Source organism: Triturus cristatus, chromosome 1_1, assembly GCF_964204655.1.
Source record: "Triturus cristatus chromosome 1_1, aTriCri1.1, whole genome shotgun sequence".
NCBI lineage: Eukaryota > Metazoa > Chordata > Amphibia > Caudata > Salamandridae > Triturus > Triturus cristatus.
Genome location: NC_140579.1, coordinates 100,980,748 through 101,000,867, shown reverse-complemented (window position 1 = coordinate 101,000,867; position 20,120 = coordinate 100,980,748). Strand labels below are relative to the sequence as shown.

The following is a 20,120-nucleotide window of genomic DNA, read 5'->3' as shown; positions in this document are numbered from 1 at the left end:
GAGGAAATATCTGTAACCCCCCAAGCAATTCCCTTCTTGATGATCCACCCTCACCGTGAATGATGTAACTCCTACCGTACTATTGCTCTGTACCTGTTGACAATGTGATTACCAATGGAATATTGAATTAACTCCTCTTAACTGTGAACTGCTTTGCCGATTCACTATGTTTAATAAAAAAGAATAAAAAATTAAGAAAAATAGAAAGTGGTATAGTATAAGTCCCACTTCAATCTAGTCATCTAGTAAAGAAAGTCCGTGGGCGTTAAACCCCTTATTTTTCTCTGTGTAAATAAATAACAATATGTCTTGTTTGACTCCCCCCTATGTGCACTCCATAATGCTTTTAGATCTCATACTTAGGCCCCGGTGAGCTCCCTCAAGCTTCTGATCTTCCAACATTCTTCTATCTCTTTTATGGAACACTCTGTCAACCAAATCAGGACCACTCCATCCTTCCAAGCTTTTAGCTGATTTGTTTGGTGTTCGTTAAGTGGTTGAAGCATGAAACTTCTGTATTTTCTCGGAATTGGTGTTCTAGATCACAATGTCATGCTGAGAACCACCGTCTGGTTAATGTTGTTGAATCCTAATTAAAACTCAGGGATGCTCCCTCTCCCATTGTCAAGAGAGCGGGCTGAGGCCAGGGAATTGACTGCGTTTGGGGGTGAAGCCTGGTTTTAGCTTCTTTTCTGTTCCCTTGCACTGGATTGCTTGGGAAAATGGTCCCATCCCTGGCGTCAAATGGATCTGAGCAGACGTCTCACCCGTTTTGTGTTTCATTATGGTCCAGTTCAGCTGTCGCTAGAGACTTAGGTGAGCATCCCTAGATAGGGGCTCTGACTCCACCCACATGTTAGGAGCCAGGAGCACATGTTTTGTTTGGGCAGAGGTTGTGTGTTTGCACAAAAAAAGTGCTTGCCATTGACACAACTGTAGTCACTTTATTTATCCACCTGCCTGAGATTACGCTTTCAGGGGCACACAGATCACATTTTAATGCTATTAAAGTATCTTAGATAAGTAGATATTGTACAGTGTTTTTCTCTGACAGCAGCACAGATAGGTGGAGCAGTCATTAACCTACATTGATGTTTAGGTCTGGCTTGACAGTGCAACTGTCACTTGACCTTTTAACCTACATTAATATTATTCTACAGCTTTCTGCTTCCACACAAATACATATCTATTTCCAAGCTATGTACTTGTAATGCTTCATAACACTATTCAATTCCTAAACAGCCAGACCTATTGGCATTACCAATGCTTGTTTTCAGTTATGTTCATCACTTCTTTATTTTCTTCCCACAATCCTCAGAGCACAAGCTTTTGTCGAACAGTGAGATGATTGTCAAGTTTGTCACCGTCGACAATAAAATACAGAACTTCACCCTGATGTTGGATAATAAGGTAACTGCTGTTGTGCATGCTACCCAGACCCGAAAGATGTATATTTTGATGTGTGTGGGTGATGTGACTTTAGCCTGATCCAGAAACTATGCTTTGGTGTGTGCCTAGTAATGCAAAGGCTCACTGGGTGCTCAGCCAGACCTAGAAGCATTGTGCTTTGATGTGTGTAGTTAATACTGTGAGAGTTTACGTCACACAATCCAGACCCAAATGCCCTGTATCTTGATTTTTATTATCTGCAGTAAACTGTAGTGTGTGTGTGTGTGTGTGTGTGCGTGGTGTGTGTGTGTGTGTGTGTGTGTGTGCGCGTGCGTGCGTGCGTGTGTGTGTGTGTGTGTGTGTGTGCGCCAGCGCCATCCTAGCCAGACTCAGAAGCACTGTGCTTTGATGCGTGCCTAGCTAGACCCACCCCGGCTATGCTTTCATGTGTGCCGAGCCAGACTCAGAAGTGCTGTGGTAAACAGTTCCCAGGCCCTGCACCGTGATTTGTGTGTGTGTTTTTGTGTATGTGGGTGGAGTGCTTTGATGTATGTTGAACTGTACTCTGGGGTGTGTGCCACCATCACCTGATCCAGAAGCACTGTTCTTTGTCGCATATGGTAAACAGTACTCTCTAGGCATGTGCCATACGTTTACATGTGCAAAGGCCTGTGTCATTCTTCGTACTGGAGTCCAGGGCCAATCAGTCCATGTTTTGAAATGGATCAGTTGGAATGATGGTGCTTCCGCTATTGAGTTGCAATGGGGATATTACATTTAGGTGAGTTTATCTCTAAATGTACTGGTTGCAGTTACAATAGTTCTCTGATTAGGCACACACAGGACCAGTGGCACCTATAGTGGTCACTTGGGGCAGCAGTCACCTTTGGAAGCTGGTCACTTTAGAGTTAGGCTTAACCTTGTGATCAACCTGTAGACCTTTGGAAAAATGGTTTAAACCATTCTGGAAACAAGTTAAACATACTCCAGCCTTCAGAATCGGACCTCATGCGAGAACTGTGTACTACCTGAAACTGAAGCCAGTGGCAGAGGGAGGTGGAATCTAGGCACCGTACAGACATGGGCTGGGACTGGCTCACCTTTCCTAATGTGGGAAAATAGTGGAGCAGCTCTTCAGCCCAGCTGAAGATTATGCTTCCTCCTGCACAGCTCCGATATGACAACCTTGAGGCGCTTCAGCAGATTCAGAACACAAAGCTGTCCTCAAGCAGGTCTTCCAGTAAGCTGGGCTCTGGAGTCAAGCTCCTCCGTGGGATGATATGTCTTCCTTCTTTTCCCATATCACAGCAGCAAGGTGACGACAGGACACCCAAGACGTTGCCCCAGGAGGAGGAATGGCAACTAAGCATAATTGTTTATCCCACAATGGAGTGCAGAGCCGTTTGTTGTTTAGACAAAGACGTTGAACAACCTCCTGGCGAAAGGGCTTAGTGCTCATAACCTCCTGGTGGGCAAGGTGGCATTTCAGAGCTAAGCAGATGATCAGTATCATTCGAACATGTATCTGCTCCTCCAATCCTAGAGCTCCATCCTGCCTATGTAGATTACTTGGAGGCTGGGATGTCCAAGAAGAGCATTACAAGTTCAAAACAAAGGGAACTATAATTTTGTTTAGAAAACTGGAGGTCAAACTGTAGGAAAGTAGGATCTGCTTTCATGGTTACCCGCACTTGTAGCTGGTGTCAGTATGTTGTGTTTGACTAGTCTGGCTGGGATCCTGCTAATCAGGACCCCAGCCACTGTGCTTCCTCCCTAAATTTGACATGGTAAGTACTTTGGTATCTCCACAACTGATTACTGGTGTACCTTTGTAAGTCCCTAGTATATGGTACTAAGGTACCCAGGGCATAGGTACACCAGGAGTCTCCCATGGGCTGCAGCATGTATTATGCCACCCATGGTAGACCACTCAAACTGTGACTACAGCTCTGGCATTGCAGCCTGTGTAAGCTGGTGCTAGCACCACTTGCGACTGATATAAGTTTTCTTATATCTGAGGTCACTGCAATTAAAACCTATTAGTCACCCCTAAGGCAGGCCTTTCAATCCTGAAGGCAGGGTGATAGGTTATGAGTGTGAGGGTGCCCTACATTAGCAGGACACCCCCTAGAAACCCCAGAGTCGATTCTCGGGGCTTTGTAAGTGTGAGCAGCCATTTTGATGCATTTTTAGGTCTCGCCTAGGCAGTGCGCATGCGTTGCTCTAGGAGGGCCTCTAGCCATCGGTCTACGCCTTTTCAAGCACACTCGTGCTTGTGCTGGCATCCGCCTTGCGGGAGCAAGCAGCGGCGCGCGTGGTAATTAAAAACATATGGCTCTCACGCCGCTGCTGCTCACTCCCGCAAGGCGGATGCCAGCACAAGCACAAGTGCATTTGCCGGCTCTTTCGCGGCCGCGGGGCCGCGCTACGCTCCCTCGTGCTTGTTTATCACTTTTCCAGTCAGAAAATGGGTGTATTGTCTCTTCTTCCACATCACTGCAAAACATGCGGGCTCTGTTGCATTTTCTTTGGGAAGTATGCTTCCTCTTACATCACACACCACCAATGTAGAAGAATGTGTTTCTTCCAGTGTTAACCTTTTCTGGTACGAAAGTGAAGGGGGTCTCATTTTCTCTTTTCCCACACACTGGCTGTTCTACAGTGCTGTCTGTCCTGTCGACTGCAACACTTTGGCATACCAATACTGTGGCAAAGTTTTCGAGGACAGAGGCGAGTCATGAGGTAGAAAATGAGCATTTCTTTAAAGCAATTTGTCCGAAGTGAAGGGACGCCCAGCGTCAACTGTAGTGTGAGTAAGGGAGCTAGGAGCGGGCGCTGCCCCTTTATGCAGGGGCGTAACACAGGCACCCGCAGACCCCGCGGTGCGTGGGGGCCCCAAGCTCCAAGGCCCCCCCTCGGCCCTGCACTTTGGCCGGAGAGCTCCTGATTGAGCCCGGAGGGGGCCCCTCTACATACCGTGCAGGGAGGTCCCCTCACTTTTCGTTACGCCAGTGCCTTTATGGTCACTGAATGCTGTGGGCAGGCGCACAACGCCCATTGGGCTCAAAGGGCTTCCGCCCCCCGTCGCGTGTGTTAGCCCGGTGAGACAGCATCCCGGGCTGGCGACCTCCTTATTGCAGCCGCCCTCGAGTACTTCACAGGTCTTTAAAAGACCATTTACTTGCTAACGAGGCAGTCTAGCCATGAGACCACATCCTGGCAGCAGCTTATTCCCCCATCGCTGACCAGATGGTTTCTGAGCACAGATCTGCATTCATTTTCGCCTAATATCGTCCAAAGTGCTCGGACGGCTGCTTTTGTTGTCAGAAAGGTTTAGGGCGTCTTCTTCTTTTTCTGGGGCCGGGTCGTTACCTTCTGCGAGGGTCTCAATTAACTTTTGTTTTCCGTCTTTAGCGGAAAGTATCTATCTTAACTGACAAAGCAGCATTTGACTGACTCGTATATTTGGGTAACCGCTCGCCACTCCCAGCGGATGCCCCATTAACCGAGGTTGTATTACATGCAAACTGGAGTATTTAAGTGTGCCAAAGACATTACTTTATTATTATTTTAATGTGCTCTACACACATTAGAACAGAATATACAATACCAACACTCCGCCGGAAGATGGCTCTCTCACTGCCACTGGTTGCCATCACTGCAGAACACACAGAGAGGGAACACCTGTAAACCCTTTTAACTAGTGCTATGTGATGTCCTTGTGGTACGTTAAGGCAGTGCTTGGTGCACACCACCTTTTACCACAATATTATGATAGCAAGTTTGCGGAGGTGGTAATGTGACAAAGTGAGTATTTTTTGTGTGGCATTGTGCTGTAGGTGTGATGTATTCTGTTGATGTTTTGTGCTGCAATATTGCAATGTGATGAGCTGTCCTTTGACTATGTTGCATTCTGTTTTTGTTGCAGTCCGTTACGTTTTAATTGTGCTATGCTGTTTTTGGTATGTTATGGTATCGGCTTTTTACTGTACTTTGTTCAGTTGCTCATTTGAGATATGCCAACAAAAGATGCAACGTTTCCAATCAAAAGCAGCAGCACATTTGTGTGTCAGTCAATCATATACCACAGTCTAAGTTGGTACAATACTGCCCAAGCCCTTCAACCTACTGTAGCCCAGTTTATATGATATGGCCCCAACTAGTTTCACTTTCTACTCTGCACATCACCATCTACCCACTTTCAAACAACTCTCTTCATTCATCTACTTCTCCCCCCTCCATCTGCCCCCCTCCAGTCGACCTTCCTCTGCTTGCGGTCACGTTGCCCTGCAACCAACCTTCCCTCCTTTGTCCATGTTGCCCTCCCACACCCACCGTACCTCCATTGTCTGTGTTGCCCCCCCAGGCCGCTGTCCCTCTGGTGTCCATGTTGCCCTTGACACCTGCCCTCCCTTCATTGTTTGTGTTGCCCTTGCCACCAGCCCTAACTCTGCTGCTCACCATAGCAAAAAAAACAAGCATTGGCACAGCCAATAGGTCTCGCCTTTAGGACCTTATAAGTGTTTAACCATGCAACAGTTCATGTTGTTGCACCAAGGATATTGTGCTGGATAACTAAACACTTATAAGGTTCCAAAGACGAGACCTATTGGCTATGCCAATGCTTGTTCTTCCAGGGGATCCTCATCAATAGTCATAAGCACTGAATATTCCCGCCCATGTGCGGGGGACCCCGGAAATAATAAAAAATAGATATGAAAACATATATATACAGATATAAAGACAGTCAGTGAAGACCGAATGGTTGACTCGCTGCCGAGTGCTCTCCCAAGCGTCCGGGCAATTTGTTTGAAAAACTGTAACATGGCGGCCCTACTGTGGGGAGATGCACCATCTCTTCAATTTATAAGAGAGGCCGTGTTTGGAACTATTCCGGACTTTAAAGCGCAGAAAACCTTAAGTAATTTGACTTTCCTCAAACTCTTGAATCCTACTAAAGAAGTAAAAATGCTTTTTAATATTGAAAACATGCACAAAGACACCTACTAAAGGTAAATAATTACAATGGACTTCCATTCCCAGCATGCCATTTGCCAAACTAAGTACACAAGTGGGGCCCACTACGGGTAATTACGCATGCAAATAAAAGAGAGCATTCTCCTATTCCGTGTTTTTCAAGCCTCAGATGAAGATATATTTATCATCGAAACGCGTCAGGCAGTGTGAATCCATGTCGGGATGCAGAGGAAAGACAGTCAGTGAAGACCGAATGGTTGGCTCGCTGCCGAGTGCAATCCCAAGCTTCCGGGCAATTTGTTTGAAAAAAAAAAATATATATATATATATATATATATATATCATTTTTTCACACATCAATGCATCCCCTATAAAGGAGGCTAATCAATGTAATAATAAATACCTGTTTTTGCATTGACATACTATAGAATATAGACCGCAGGAGGGCAAGCATTACTTCAACTCTTTTTAATGAGTAGACTCAAAATAATCTGCACCAAGAGCAAGCATTGTTAGCCTACAGGCAGCATTGAAAATGAAAGCAATTGTAACACAAAAACTGGCACCATGCCTTTAAGGCAGCCATGACCCCCAGCTTCCCATAATGCCTCAGGGGTGACAGTTAGGTCAGTTGTTCTTTCCAGCTCCTTCAGTCAGGACCCTGGAATACACGGCTCTGACTTTTTGAATTTTGTGTCAAATAATTCACCACTTTATTGTGGTTTTCTACCTTTCACTCAACATATTTTAGGTATTAGAGTGAGGTACAACCATTTATTTTGACAGAAAGGGATTTCTTTTCTGTCATAATGCCATCTCTTTTTGGCGCTTGTTCCTCCTGTGGCAAGATGAAGGCCAGGTCTGTGTGTATTCTCTGCCTTCCTGACTATCACTCCCCAGAGACCCGTCAGCATTGCAAGCAGCTTTCTAGGAGAATTCTCAAGGAGAGAGAAAGAATTCGTTCCTATGGACTTTCTGAGAAAGGAAGGTCTCCTGTGAGGCAGAAGAAAAAGAGGGCCAGATCAACGTCGAGAAGCAAAATCCCGATCGGATCATGGAATCATACCCCAACACCTTTACCGGCCCTCCGCAGACACAATTCTGCACTCCTGCTACTGAGCTGAACTCGAGCAGGGGAAGGTAAAACAATAGGTTTCCTGTCACAGGGAGGTGTGACCACCTCCCAGCCAGGACTTAGTGTATTAGGCTGGGGTGAGAGCACTTGCTAGCGTCACCAGACTGCTTTGAAGGGCACATTTGGGGCCCTTCTTGCATACTCTAGTTAGAAGCAGTTCTTGCGAGGAACTGGACAAAGGACATGGGAGTATCCTCTTCTCCGTCCAGCCCCTCCTCTGGGAGGGATCCTTGAGGTGTCCTAACCCCTTTCTTAGAGCTTACCTGTGGGTGGGTCCTCAGATTCGTCGTGGGACAAGACAAAACTCAAGCCTGAAATCACATTACTCTTCAACCGTCTGGGCACTTGGACTTCACCTGGAACCAACACTGCATCAAGGAAGACTCTTGCTGTTCCTGGTCTCACTATTTTCAAAGTCTTCGTCATCTGTGCTTCTCTCAGGATCTTTAACAGATCTGTGGGCGTCAAGGACACTGGAAGTCATCTCTCTTGGAGTGAAGGTGTCACTCCCCTGCATCTGCAGGCATCGCAATGAAACTGACCGGTCTGCTGCTCCTGACGTCCTATGGACTTTGAAAGGCTCAGCAAAACAGGTGGTTGTTCTGCAACTCTCTCGAGGCCTGACCTGTCCTCTCTGCAATTTTTAGGCCAGTATCCCTTGTCAGAACCGCTGAGACCAAACCACTGTGCACCGTGTCAACTTGCCGTTGCCAAGGCTTGTTGGTTTTACACTCCAGAGATCTTCGGTCTACAAGAAGCTCCAGCCTCCAGCATCTCTTCCTGCCAAGATCTTTGTCCTCACCACATCCTCTGAACCGTGGGCCTTTGTCTTTGGTGAGCTGCTCGAGATACTCTTGCGACTCATGTGCCTTTGGCCTGTGGGTCTTTTCGAGGGTCTTATGTTGCTTCTGTGGACTCCCCTGCTTTATCTGACTCTCCTGCACTTAGTGAGTCCCTTGATCCTTGCTGGTCCCAACATTCCTTCATCGCTTTCCATATCTGTTGCTGCTGCCAAGGCCTGTTGGTGCTCCTGCTTGCCCCTGACTCCCTGGTTCTTGACTTCCGATGTGGAACAGCTTGTGAATGGCTCCTGGTCTTCCCCAGCATCGCCTGGTCCTCACAGCTGCAGCGACAAGGTCATTGTCATCACTCCTGCATCTCCCATCATCGGTTGTCATTGCTCTTCCGCGCCTCCTGGTTACCTCGGAGTGGCATAGACTCTGTCCCCTCTGCTTGAAGGTTCTACTCTTGCACAGTCTTCGTCAGCGGCATCTTTTCTGAAGTCCTCCTTTGTGGTCTACAGTGAATTCCGACTTCACTTCGCACCTGTGCACCCGGCTTCCTTGGTGTAGGTATCCTGGTTCCTGCGATATCCACGGGCGGGGTGACTCTCCAACCTTTTGTCTTCCACGGGGTTTCTTCAGGGTCTACTGAGAAGGGTCCTTCTCCTTAAAAAAAACTGCAACAGCAACTTTCCCACTGGTTCAGGCGAACATACATGAGTGACAGATAGGTTTGTGGCAGTGCTTGATACTTAATTTGCGAGTTGGGGTGAGGAAGGGAACTCCACTCCCCCAGGAACCGATGACAAGGGTGGGGCTACAGGATTTGCCCAGGTAGCCGAGGAAACATCAGAGCACTAGTTTGAAGGCGAAGCTTCAAATACTCCATGGACATGCAGGGGTTATCGAGAATGATTATGAGGTTACCCTTCACAAAACCCCTAGAGTTGGACATGGAAGGCAGTTGCGTGAAGGGACAATTGCTATATCATCCTGGTAAGAGACTTAGTGGCCAAACTAAACATGACCATTCATTTCTTTTAACAATGGAACAATGACCTTCTTGATCCTGGGGTTTTGCCACTAAGGCTCATGTCCTTTAAACCGTCCCCACCGCCCAGACCGGCCGATGAGGGTGTCACCCACTGACCTGACTGCCTTCACTAATGCTGTCCTCACAATTGTCGCTAGCATGCCAAAACTATTGCAGCTGCCCAATGAATTTGTATTACGCCAGGAGGGATACCAGGCTGGGAGCCCCAAGAGGAAGTATTGTTTTGCTATAAGTTAGTTGGACTATGGCCTGCCAATGGGGTCTTGCTGACCACTGACCAAGCGAGTGTGATATGGGCAGTGTATGGGAGGTAACAGATGACCAGCTGTTCGGAGAGTGCCCAGGAGCCTCAGAAATTATTTTTGCAGATATGATTAAAGTCAGGGTAGAGCTGCGAAATAGGGCCCACTGCCCTTAGCAGTATTGGCAACATGAAGGAACAAGACTTGTCAAAAGTGCCGCCGCAATTGTAGTCGGAGGGGCGGTATGATGTGGGTCTCATTAATTTCACCAAACCTGTGTAGATAACATTGCGAAAAGTGGTCACCCTACCTAAAGTGCGCCAAACCCGCTCTCTAGGGAACCTGTTGAGGGTATAGGGCCCACAATTCAGGGACTGATTGATCAGGGCATCCTCCACATGGGAGTGTCCCCCTCCAATACTCTGATCTTCCCAGTCAAAAAGAGTAAGGGGGGACGTGGCACCTGGTGCAGGACCTGCGCCCCCTTAATGACATTGTGGACCTAGTATTCCCTGTAGTTCCAGACCGCTCCATTATCTTAACTGATATACCGGCAGACGCAAGCCACTTTTCCGTGCTATACATCAAAATTGTGTTTTTTAGCATAATGTTGCACCCCGATAGTCAGTATCTGACCGGATTTACATTTCAAGTGGTTCAGCTTTTATTCCGGAGGTTACCACTAGGGTAGTGTGAGTCCCCAAGTATCTTCAATGGAATACTGAGGAAGCATCTCGCTAACTTCCAGTTAAGTAGCACCCTGATACAATACGCTATGACATTTTGATATGCATCCCCTCTGAAGAAATACGTAATCAGGACACAATAGCTCTCCTCATTGCACTTGCCGAGAGATGCTACAAATTGGAGAAGGGGGAGATGCAGTATGTGCAGCAGGAGGTTAAGTATCTGGGGCCAACTGATCTCAACCGCCGGTTGATGGGTGAACCCTGAACGTGCAAACTCCATTAGGGCTATGTCACCACCGCAAAGAAAAAGGAGCATGCAAACGTTTTTAGGGCTGTGTAAATACGTCTGACAGTTGGTCTTTGACTGCAGCACGCTTTTCACCCTACTACTTGAGGCCATGAAAAAGTTGAACACCAGCAACGTGAAACTGACATGAACGCCTGAGATGCACGATACCTTCTGTAAACTTTAAACAAAGATACAGTGCTCCCCTGTGAAAGGGACTCCTGACTATAACAAAGAATTGTTCTTATTTAGCCACAGCTGCCAGTCAGAAGAATATACCTTCCTAGACAGTGAGGCACTGTTCGTCGACGGGTCTTCCATGATAGATCAAGAGACAGGGGTGAGACACACAGGAGTGGCAGCAGTAACGGCTCGTAGCCATGCACCTTTGGAAACACTGCAGGTCACAGCTCAGCTAACTCCCCTCCCATATCCCGTAGCACAGGCGGCAGAGTTAACAGGCACTAATTGAAGCCCTCACCCAAAGTACGGGAAAGATGGTAACAATTTACTCAATCTCAGCCTATGTTACCACCACAGTGCATTTCAGTTTAGGAAGGTGGAAAAGGCAAGGCTTCCGGAAATCAGACGGTACACCTGTCATGCACAGAGACATCCTCGATTTACCTTGACCCTGCCTAAATGCCTAAATGCCTGGCTGTGTGAAATACACAGTGCATACTGGGGGCAAGGACTTTGCATTGCGGTGGTACACTAGCCGACCAGTTAGCACAGAGGGCAGCTTACGGAGCTACTGGGGAGACATGTGTGCTTCCCGTACAACAGGTATTTGAGACAAAACCCACTCGGGACATGCCATACAACTAAACGGCAGGACTGTATCTGAGGGAGTTGTAAGAAACGGCATCACCAGATGAGAAAGTGTGATGGGATGCCAGGGGTTTCACGCAGACCGCATATGAGCTCATATATTGACACACCCCCACGGGAAAACCAGTCATACCTCAGAGTTTAGTCAACGTAGCACTGCGCCAATTGCACCTACCAGCAGACACAGCAAAAGAAAACATCATAGCGGAACTTCAGACCAACTGGTTTATCTCCAACGTTACAGAGTTAGTAAAAATGTATCTAAACGGATGCACTGTTTGCAAATTATCTTCGCCTAAATCCACACTCAAGGTCATATCATCATCAATCCCTAGACCAACCGGGCTCTTTAAGGCATTACACATCGGCATCATTGACATGATTGATTGATGAGCTAATTACAGATACCTGATTGTAGTTATGTCCCCGTACTCTAGATGGATCGAAGCCGGTCCTTGTGTGCACCGGGACACCAAGGCAGCATCAACGTTTCTGGTTGGGGAAGTAATACCCCGGTGGGAGGTACTAGACGTTATCCGATCAGACAATGTGAAACATTTTGTCAACACTATGTTCGACAACATCTGGACCCTGCTAGGCAAAACACATACATTTGCATCCACATACGACCCCGAAAGCAACAGCCTCATAAAAAGACTAAATGGCCTGCTAAAAAACAAAATAAGTAAAATTTGTGCCAGCGTTAAAAAGAAGTGGCTCTACTGTCTGATCTAGTCTTATTTGCTCTAAGAAACGCACTTAGCAGCAATCACCATCTCACACCAGACTGCATCGCGACTGTAGATTGACGGGGATGCCCATTCCAAACATTAGGACCAGGTTAAGCGTTGAGGCTAGCTCCCAGGCATTGGGAGATGAAGTGCATGTATATCTCTCAGAACTAAACAAAACTGCTAGATTCTTATCCAAACAGGTCAATCACAGAACCTCCAAGTGCACCACCACAGACCTACCATATCAAATAGGCAAGAAGTGTAAATTCGAAACTTTGTAAGCAAGCAGAAACAATCCAACATTGATTGGCCCTACCAGGTGGTCTTTGCAACACCGACGGCCCTCATGGCGGAGGGGAAAACTGCATGGGTCTATCTCTCTGATGTACGGTTGAAACCTTCCACAACAACCACTCCATTAATTAACATCGCAAACATTTTTGTTTAAACTGATAAGGGAAACCACAGCCACCAGAGGACCACAGACGTCTCCCTGGGGACTCATACCAGGACCTACAATGTCAAATGAAACGTTATATATGAATACATTGTTATGTACGCTCTCTCAATTAAGGGTGATTCCACATTTATTCACAGCCGAAGAACTGCAGACTAATAAGGAGTCTATTTAAAAGTTACCACAGTGCTTGCGTTGTGATCTCTCCCATGTCACCAGCATCCCACATGCACTACACAGCACCCTTTTGCTCAACATTGTACCAGGACATGTCCACAGTCAGTCAGTTCCCAAAACATCAGCCAGGTCATGGTACGTCTGTTCGTTGACTCCGCATTCAGTGGGCACAGACAGGCTTTACTTGTCCCAAGAGGTAACCCCGAGAAAGGAAAATGCCTTATTCACCTATATTTATGCAGAATAAGGGCCAAGATCCAACCCAACAAGGAAGAACCACACAGGGTAACTGTAAATTTGACTAGATATGAAACCAACTCAACTGCGTTATATCTCTTCACTGAAACTAATGATATCCAAACTGAGCTGGACAGGATAAGTAGAAAGGGAGGATACTGTTTGGCCCCGAGACATCCCAGAGAAGAAGCTCTTGGTAGTAGCAAACCCCCAACTCATTGCACAAACATTCCACTCCTGCATCCATTTGTGGACAAAAGGTTGCTCTTAGCATATCTGGAAGGGTCTTCTTTAACAACAAGTGGTCCCCCAATATGGGATTCCTGCGTAGGGCCATCAAGCTTGAGGATAAAAAGGGAATGAGTCACATGGAGGAGGGTTGAATAAGATCATGCCCACCCCATGTCAGGAAATCTGGGACACCGAGGGGGTGATTACACTTGGCAAGAAGGGAGGGGGCAACCCCTAATTGTACGGAAACGTACATGTTTTCAATAAGTTTCAGAGGGAAAGGAACACTTCCAATGGCCTAGAATGCTACCTGTGCAGCTAATATGCACATTCCAGATATGCAATGGGGTACCTCCATGCTGATGGATTATTACTGGCACTGCAGCAAGTTTACCAATATTCTGCTTGTCCCAGAACGCCGCGCACTCTGTTCTCTGGTAACAATACACACCCAAACCCTGGTCATTCCCAGACAAGAACTATCAGACTTGTACCAGCACCCGTTAAGGAAGATGAGAACTTGGCTGCAACAAGCTTGTGAAAATAGAGCGCAAAATATTTTGGCTTGGCTCAGTTCAAAGACATCTCAGAAGAATTCAGAATGTTCACAGACACACATGTATCAGCAGGAGGATCTGTACTTTTCTTTACCCTACAGAAACAATCTAATGCCCACTGGCTTCAAATAACCACCTGGGAAATGCTTAAAATGATGAACAGCACTGAGCTCAACCTAAATTTGATCAAGGAAGAACTGTGAGCGATCCTCCTCATGGTGATGCAGCACTGATATGTATTAGACAAGATGACTGCGATGGAGGGAGGGGTGTTTGTCAAGATCAGAGCAGCCTGCTGCATGTTCATTCCAGAGAACGACACGGACAATGTGACATTGACACTTGCCATTCAAGCATTGCACCATTTACAAGAGACATACGTAAGGAGGGATGTGCTCCTGAGCAGGAGTGGTTTTTAAATAGTTCTACTGGGTCCCCCGGTGAAGCTCCGGTTTGTGCACATTACTGTTGCCAGTTTTCATTGTGTGTTTATTTTTATGCAGGTCTGTACAATTGGGCATAACCTGCTGTAAAAATGCAGTCCTCAAACTGGGAAAAATGCAAGTAACTAGGAAGGTAGTGGTCGTCAAAAGCGAGCATAAAGAACAACAGGCCCCCAATAAGATAACTGTCAAAAAGTATGAGTTAGATGGTGTAGCTGAAGAATCAACCAGAGGGGGGAATGTTAATAGAGAAGAAGTCAATGCTATTATGGAAAACGATACATTCATGTGTGAGAATGAAATTGCCTCTTTATTAATGAAATCACCCATTGTGAACTCCAAATCAACACCAACTCGCAAATACGTAGTGAGTCAAACACTAAGACCTAGGCCCGAGGTTATTGATTGATAGGCCACATGGGGGATGGCATGTAGCTGGCAAAGTAATGCATGAACAGGAAACCTTTGATCAATCCCGCAGGTAGGTGCAGTGACATTACAATAGTCAAGCGAGATTTGCCCCAATAAAGCACACGTGACCAGAGGTGGTACGCGTGCTCCTAAAACATCCTATAGTTAAATGGCACATGAGTTAGGAACATATAGCCAATCAGGACACAGTACATGCAGTGTTCACGCACTTCCCATGTCGGACATCCGGACATGTTAACCACTGGCCACATTGTGTCCACACAAGGTCGAGGCTCACCTGTATTTTCCATTAGACAATTAATTTATGACTCCAAAGGCAGCAACTTGCATTCCTCACCATACATGGATCATCGGAACCTTTTATTACCTACGGTGAACTGTATTATAAAAGAAGGCCACAGATTGATTGTAAAAGAGACAGTCCTCAGACCCTGTGCCTATATCTGTTCTCCCGACTGCTATGTTTAATTAAATTAACTGTTCCTGTTTTGCCAAACATTTCATGTTCAATTAACACATCCATACATCCACTCACATACCTGCTTGCTCAACCATAAAGCCATTCACACAGTTCATCATTCTCTAATAAAGCCACTCGCACACCAACTCACTTAACCAAACACCCACTAACCAGCCACCCACATACCCATACAGTCACTTACACACCCAGTCAGTAACCCATCCAGCCACCCACACACCTACTCACTCACCCATACAGTCGTTAACACAGCTACTCTGTCACCCATACGACCACTCACACATCTACTTACAGGACCATAGAACCACACGTACCCACTCTCACACACACACAATCACTAATGCACCCACTCACACACCCATACAGCCACTCAAGTACCCACTCACACACAGATACACACAGTCGCTTACATATTATATGTTAAAAGTAGTATCACGCTTAGTAGTACTTTAATAGTAGCTTATTATGTATCTTTTAGTCTCAGAAACATTTATTAAACACTAAAACTCACTGGATGATGTTATCAGCGATGTCATTTGAGATGTCATGAGTGATGTCACTGACCATGTCATGAGTGATGTAATATGTGAGTTCATAATCAGTGTATTGTGGGAGTGTAATTTATAGTTAGCCCAGGTAACTGGTTTTGTAGGACTGAAATCTAAGCCTAACTATGTTGTCCCTGTAACCTTTGTTTTTTTAAGTGAATATTTCCTAACTGTAACCTGTAACATTTGAGAGTGGGTATGTGAGTGGCTGTATGGGTCTATGAGTGAGTGTGTGAGTTGTTTTGTGGGTGTATGAGTGGGTGCATGAGTAGCTTTATGGGTCAGTGAGTGGCTGTACATGTCTGTGAGTAGGTTTGTTAGTGATTGTATGGGTCTGTGAGTGGGTATGTGAGTAGCTGTATGGGTGTGTGTGTTGTATTGGGTGTGTGAATGGGTGCATGAGTATCTCTGTGGGTCTGTGAGTGTGTGAGTGCCTGTGTGGGTCTGTGAGTGGGTGTGTGAGTCCTTGTGTGGTTCTATGAGTTGGGGTGTGAGTGCCTGGGACTGCTGGGGTAGATGTGCTTGTGCTTGTGTGGGTCTGTGAATGGGTTTGTGAGTACCTGTGTGGATCTGTGACTGCCTTTGTAGATATCTGAGTGGGTGTGTGAGTGCCTGTGTGGGTCTGTGAGTGGGTGTGTTAGTGGCACTATGGGTCTGTAAGTAGGGGTGTGTAGCCGTATGGGTCTGTGAGTGGGTGTGTGAGTGTATGTGTGAGTGACTGTGTGGGTCTGTGAATGGGTGTGTGCATGTCTGTGTGGGCCTGTGAGTGGATGTATGAGTGACAACTATTGGGTGGGTGTATGAGTGCTTGTCTGGTTCTGTGAGTGGGTGTGTGAGTGGCACTATGGGTTTGAGTGGTTGTGAGTGCACATGTCGGTCTGTGGGATATGTGTGAGTACCTGTGAGGGTCTGTGTGTGAGTCTGTGAGTAGGTGAGTGAGTACCTGTCCGTGTTGGTGTATGGGTCTGTGAGTGGTTGTGGGTGTTCCTTTGTGGGTCTGTGAGTGAGTGTGTAAGTGCCTGTGTGGGTCTGTGAGTGGGTGTGAGTTCTTGTGTGGGTCTGTGAGTGGGTGAGTGCCTGTCTGGGCCTGTAAGTGGGTGTGTGAGTAGTGCTATTGATCTGTGAGTGGGTGTGTGCATGCCTGTGTAGGTCTGTGAGTGGGTGAGTGAGTGGCACTATGGGTCTTTGAGTGGGTGTGTGAGTGCCTGTGTGAGTCTGTGAGTGTATGTGTGGCTGGCACTATTGGTCTATGAGCGGGTGTCAGAGTGCCTGTGTGGGTCTGTGAGTGGGTGTATGAAATCGTGTGTTGGTATGTGTTTGGGTGAGTGAGTGTCTGTCTGTGTTTGGGTGAGTGATTGACTGTCTGGGTCTGTGAGTGGGTGTGTTAGTGGCATTATGGATCTGTGAGTGTGTGTGTGTGTACCTGTGTGGATGTATGAGTGGTGCTATTGGTCCATGAGTGGGTATGTGAGTGGTGCTCAGGGTCTGTGAGTAAGTGTGTGAGTGCCTGTGGGTCTGTGAGTTTGTTTGAGTCTGTGATTGGCAGTATTGGTGTATGGGTGGGTGTGTGAGTTCCTGTGTGGGTTTGTGAGTAGGTGAGTACCAGTCTAGGTCTTTAAGTGGATGTGTGAGTAGCACTATGGGTCTGTGAGTGGTTGTGTGTATGCCTGTTTGGGTCTGTGATTGGGTGTGTGAGTGGCGCTATGGGTCTGTGAGTGGGTGTGTGGGTATCCCTGTGGGTCTGCGAGTGAGGGTATGAGTGGGTGTGTGGGTCTGTGAGTGGGTGAGTGGGTGCCTGTCTGAGTCTGTATGTGGGTTGTGAGTGGCACTATGGGTCTGTGAATGAGTGGGTGTGTGAGTGCCTGTGTGGGTCTGTGAGTGGGTGTGTGGCTGGTTGGGTCTGTGAGTGGCACTATGGATCTGTGAGAGGGTGTGTGCATGCCTGTGTGGGTCTGTGAGTGGGTGTGTGGGTGGCACTATGGGTCTATGAGTAGGTGTGTGAGTGACCGAGTGGGTCTGTGAGTATATGTGTGAGTGACTGTCTGGGTCTGTGAATGGCTGTGTGGGTCTGTGAGTAGGTGTGTGAGTGACTGAGTGGGTCTGTGAGTGGGTGTATTAGTGGCAGTATGGGTCTTTGAGTGGCTGTGTGAGTGTTGCATGGGTGGGTCTGTGAGTAGGTGTGTGAGTGGGTCTATCAGTAGCCTTGTGGGTCTGTGAGTAGGTGTGTGAGTTGGCCAAACTCCCATAAGCATTCCAAAGGCAAAGGAGTTCTCACAAATTCATCTGCACTCCCACCTGTTCCAGCCCCTTATCTTAGCAAAGCTTGAGAAAGTACAACATATCTCCAAAGGTACTGAAACAATCTTGAAAGTGAATAGCCGAGACAACCTGAGTGATCTGGCTGGGGGCCTGCCTGTGAGCTCAAAGCTCAAGCTAGACTGAGTCAGAATTCAAGATGGCATGAGAGCATGTCAAAGCCAATAGTAAAAACTTCCCAATGTACGACACAATTCACATTTGTGCACCACTGCATCACACACTTCATTTCCCAAAGTACAACATAATGCACATTTGAGCACCACTGCATATAACACTACACTCCGAGACAGAGAAGTACATTCCACACATTTCTCTCTCTTGCTTTCAAACACACATCCCACAGGTTCTGTTCCTGGCAAGGCTGTTCTACTCTGTGAAAACACTCCCATTCTGCAGCTTTAAGGAGACACGAAATTTGAGCAAAAAGTTAATTCAAACAGGCCAATTCAATTAAAATAATGGTAGTCAAAGGTTATCCCGTGGTCTCAATACATGGGAGTGCCTCTGGCATTACAGGTATATACATTGGGAAACGTTTTAAAGGACCACATAGGAACCCAAGGAATCAATGCATTCTTATTATGAGAAACTAATGCAAGTGTTTAAGAAACATAGTTTCTGCTTTTTGAGAGTAGGCTGGGGTCAAAAACTAGCAATCATATCCAACAGAGTGAGTTATGTTGGCCAACAAAGACCATTGATGAGATCTTGAAATTGGTGAAAGAAGAGTAGTGAAACCTTAGAAAATAAACACAAGAGACTGTTTGAAAAGTTGATGATTGCCCAATTGAACTAATTTGAAAAAGGAGCAAAAAGTCAAAAGGGTTCAAATATGAATTGTGTGCATGGTATGAATGGAATGAATCAACAAGTGCATGGAGATAGAGCAAATAGTATGATTGGAATGTTGAGATGTTGAAAAAGAATACGGCTTGTCATTTTAGTGGGTGGGTCGGGCACTGGAAGATAGAATGTAGACATAATCCAAATAGGGTTCATGAAAACTCAGGACAAAATAAACAGGTGCAGAGAAACAATGTGATGTCAAATATGCAGAACATGCAGTGTCAGAAAACATTTCAAATGACAATGCTAGCAGCCGTAGTAATGCAATAAAATGTGTGAACATAAAATGATTTATAATGCAGGCTATCAACAGAATGCTATGATTCGCATGGATGAGGTGGCAGGAAGTAGTTTATAATGGTGGTGCCTGAGGGGAAGAAGGATTGCTTACTTGGAGCAGTCCTGGAAGTAGACCAAAGTAGCTCATTATGTTGACGGAGAAGTCAATGGCCATCCCTTTTTATTGCTGATTGACACGGCGGCTGCCTGATCTACAGTCTGTTCTGTGGAAGTCCCAAACTTACCCTTCTCGGGAAGAGAAGTCCAATATGTAGGAATCAGTAATAAACAAATTGTTAATTAGGTTTCAGCAAATGTTCTACCTAAAATAGGTAAAGTGGAAAATAAATTTCAGTTTTTATTATGTGATTCTAGCCCAGTGAATTTGCTTGGAACGAATCTTTTTTGCAAAATGAATTGCGTTATTTATTGCACACAAGATGGTGATGCAGTAGAAAAGAAAGATGAAGATTTAGGGCCCGACTGGCAAAGGTAAACCAAGACGAAAGTCTAACTTTACAACTTTCTGTATTCACAAAGGGCATTCATGAGTAGGAAAGTAGACTTTTGTCTCAGTTAAACTTACGTTTTGGTCTTACGTTTAACTGAAAATAAAACTGCAACAAAAGTCTAACTTTGCTACTTGTAAATGCCGTTTGTGAATACCAAAAGTTGTAAAGTTAGACATTCGTCTCAGTTTACCTTTTAAGACATACTGCCTGAGAAGAGGTATGGGATTTTACGGGGAAAAAATCATGTTAATTAAAACAGCATAACTAGTAAATAAGATAAAATATTTCCCAGAACAAGGCAATATAGACTAACTAAAGAGGCTGAAGAAGGAATAAAACTGGTAATCAAGAAAATTAATGAGCATAGAATCCTTACAGAAGTGTTTGGTAGTCTTTACAGTTCTTGTGTGATGGGAATAAAAAAGCCAAATGGCAATTGGAGAATCATACATGGTCCTGTGGTACTGAATCCAGCAGTAATATTG

At 46.0% G+C, this 20,120-nt stretch overlaps 1 protein-coding gene across 2 annotated transcripts in view; it reads left to right on the top strand.

Annotated features, from left to right (window-relative positions):
• Nucleotides 1–20,120, top strand: part of LOC146869629 (complement C2-like) — a 770,906-nt gene that overhangs the window by 639,887 nt on the left and 110,899 nt on the right. For both annotated transcript variants that reach the window (XM_085608924.1, XM_085608934.1), the window contains exon 15: nt 1,319–1,410. In XM_085608924.1, the coding sequence (XP_085465050.1) occupies nt 1,319–1,410 (92 nt within the window). The remainder of the gene's footprint in view (nt 1–1,318; nt 1,411–20,120) is intronic.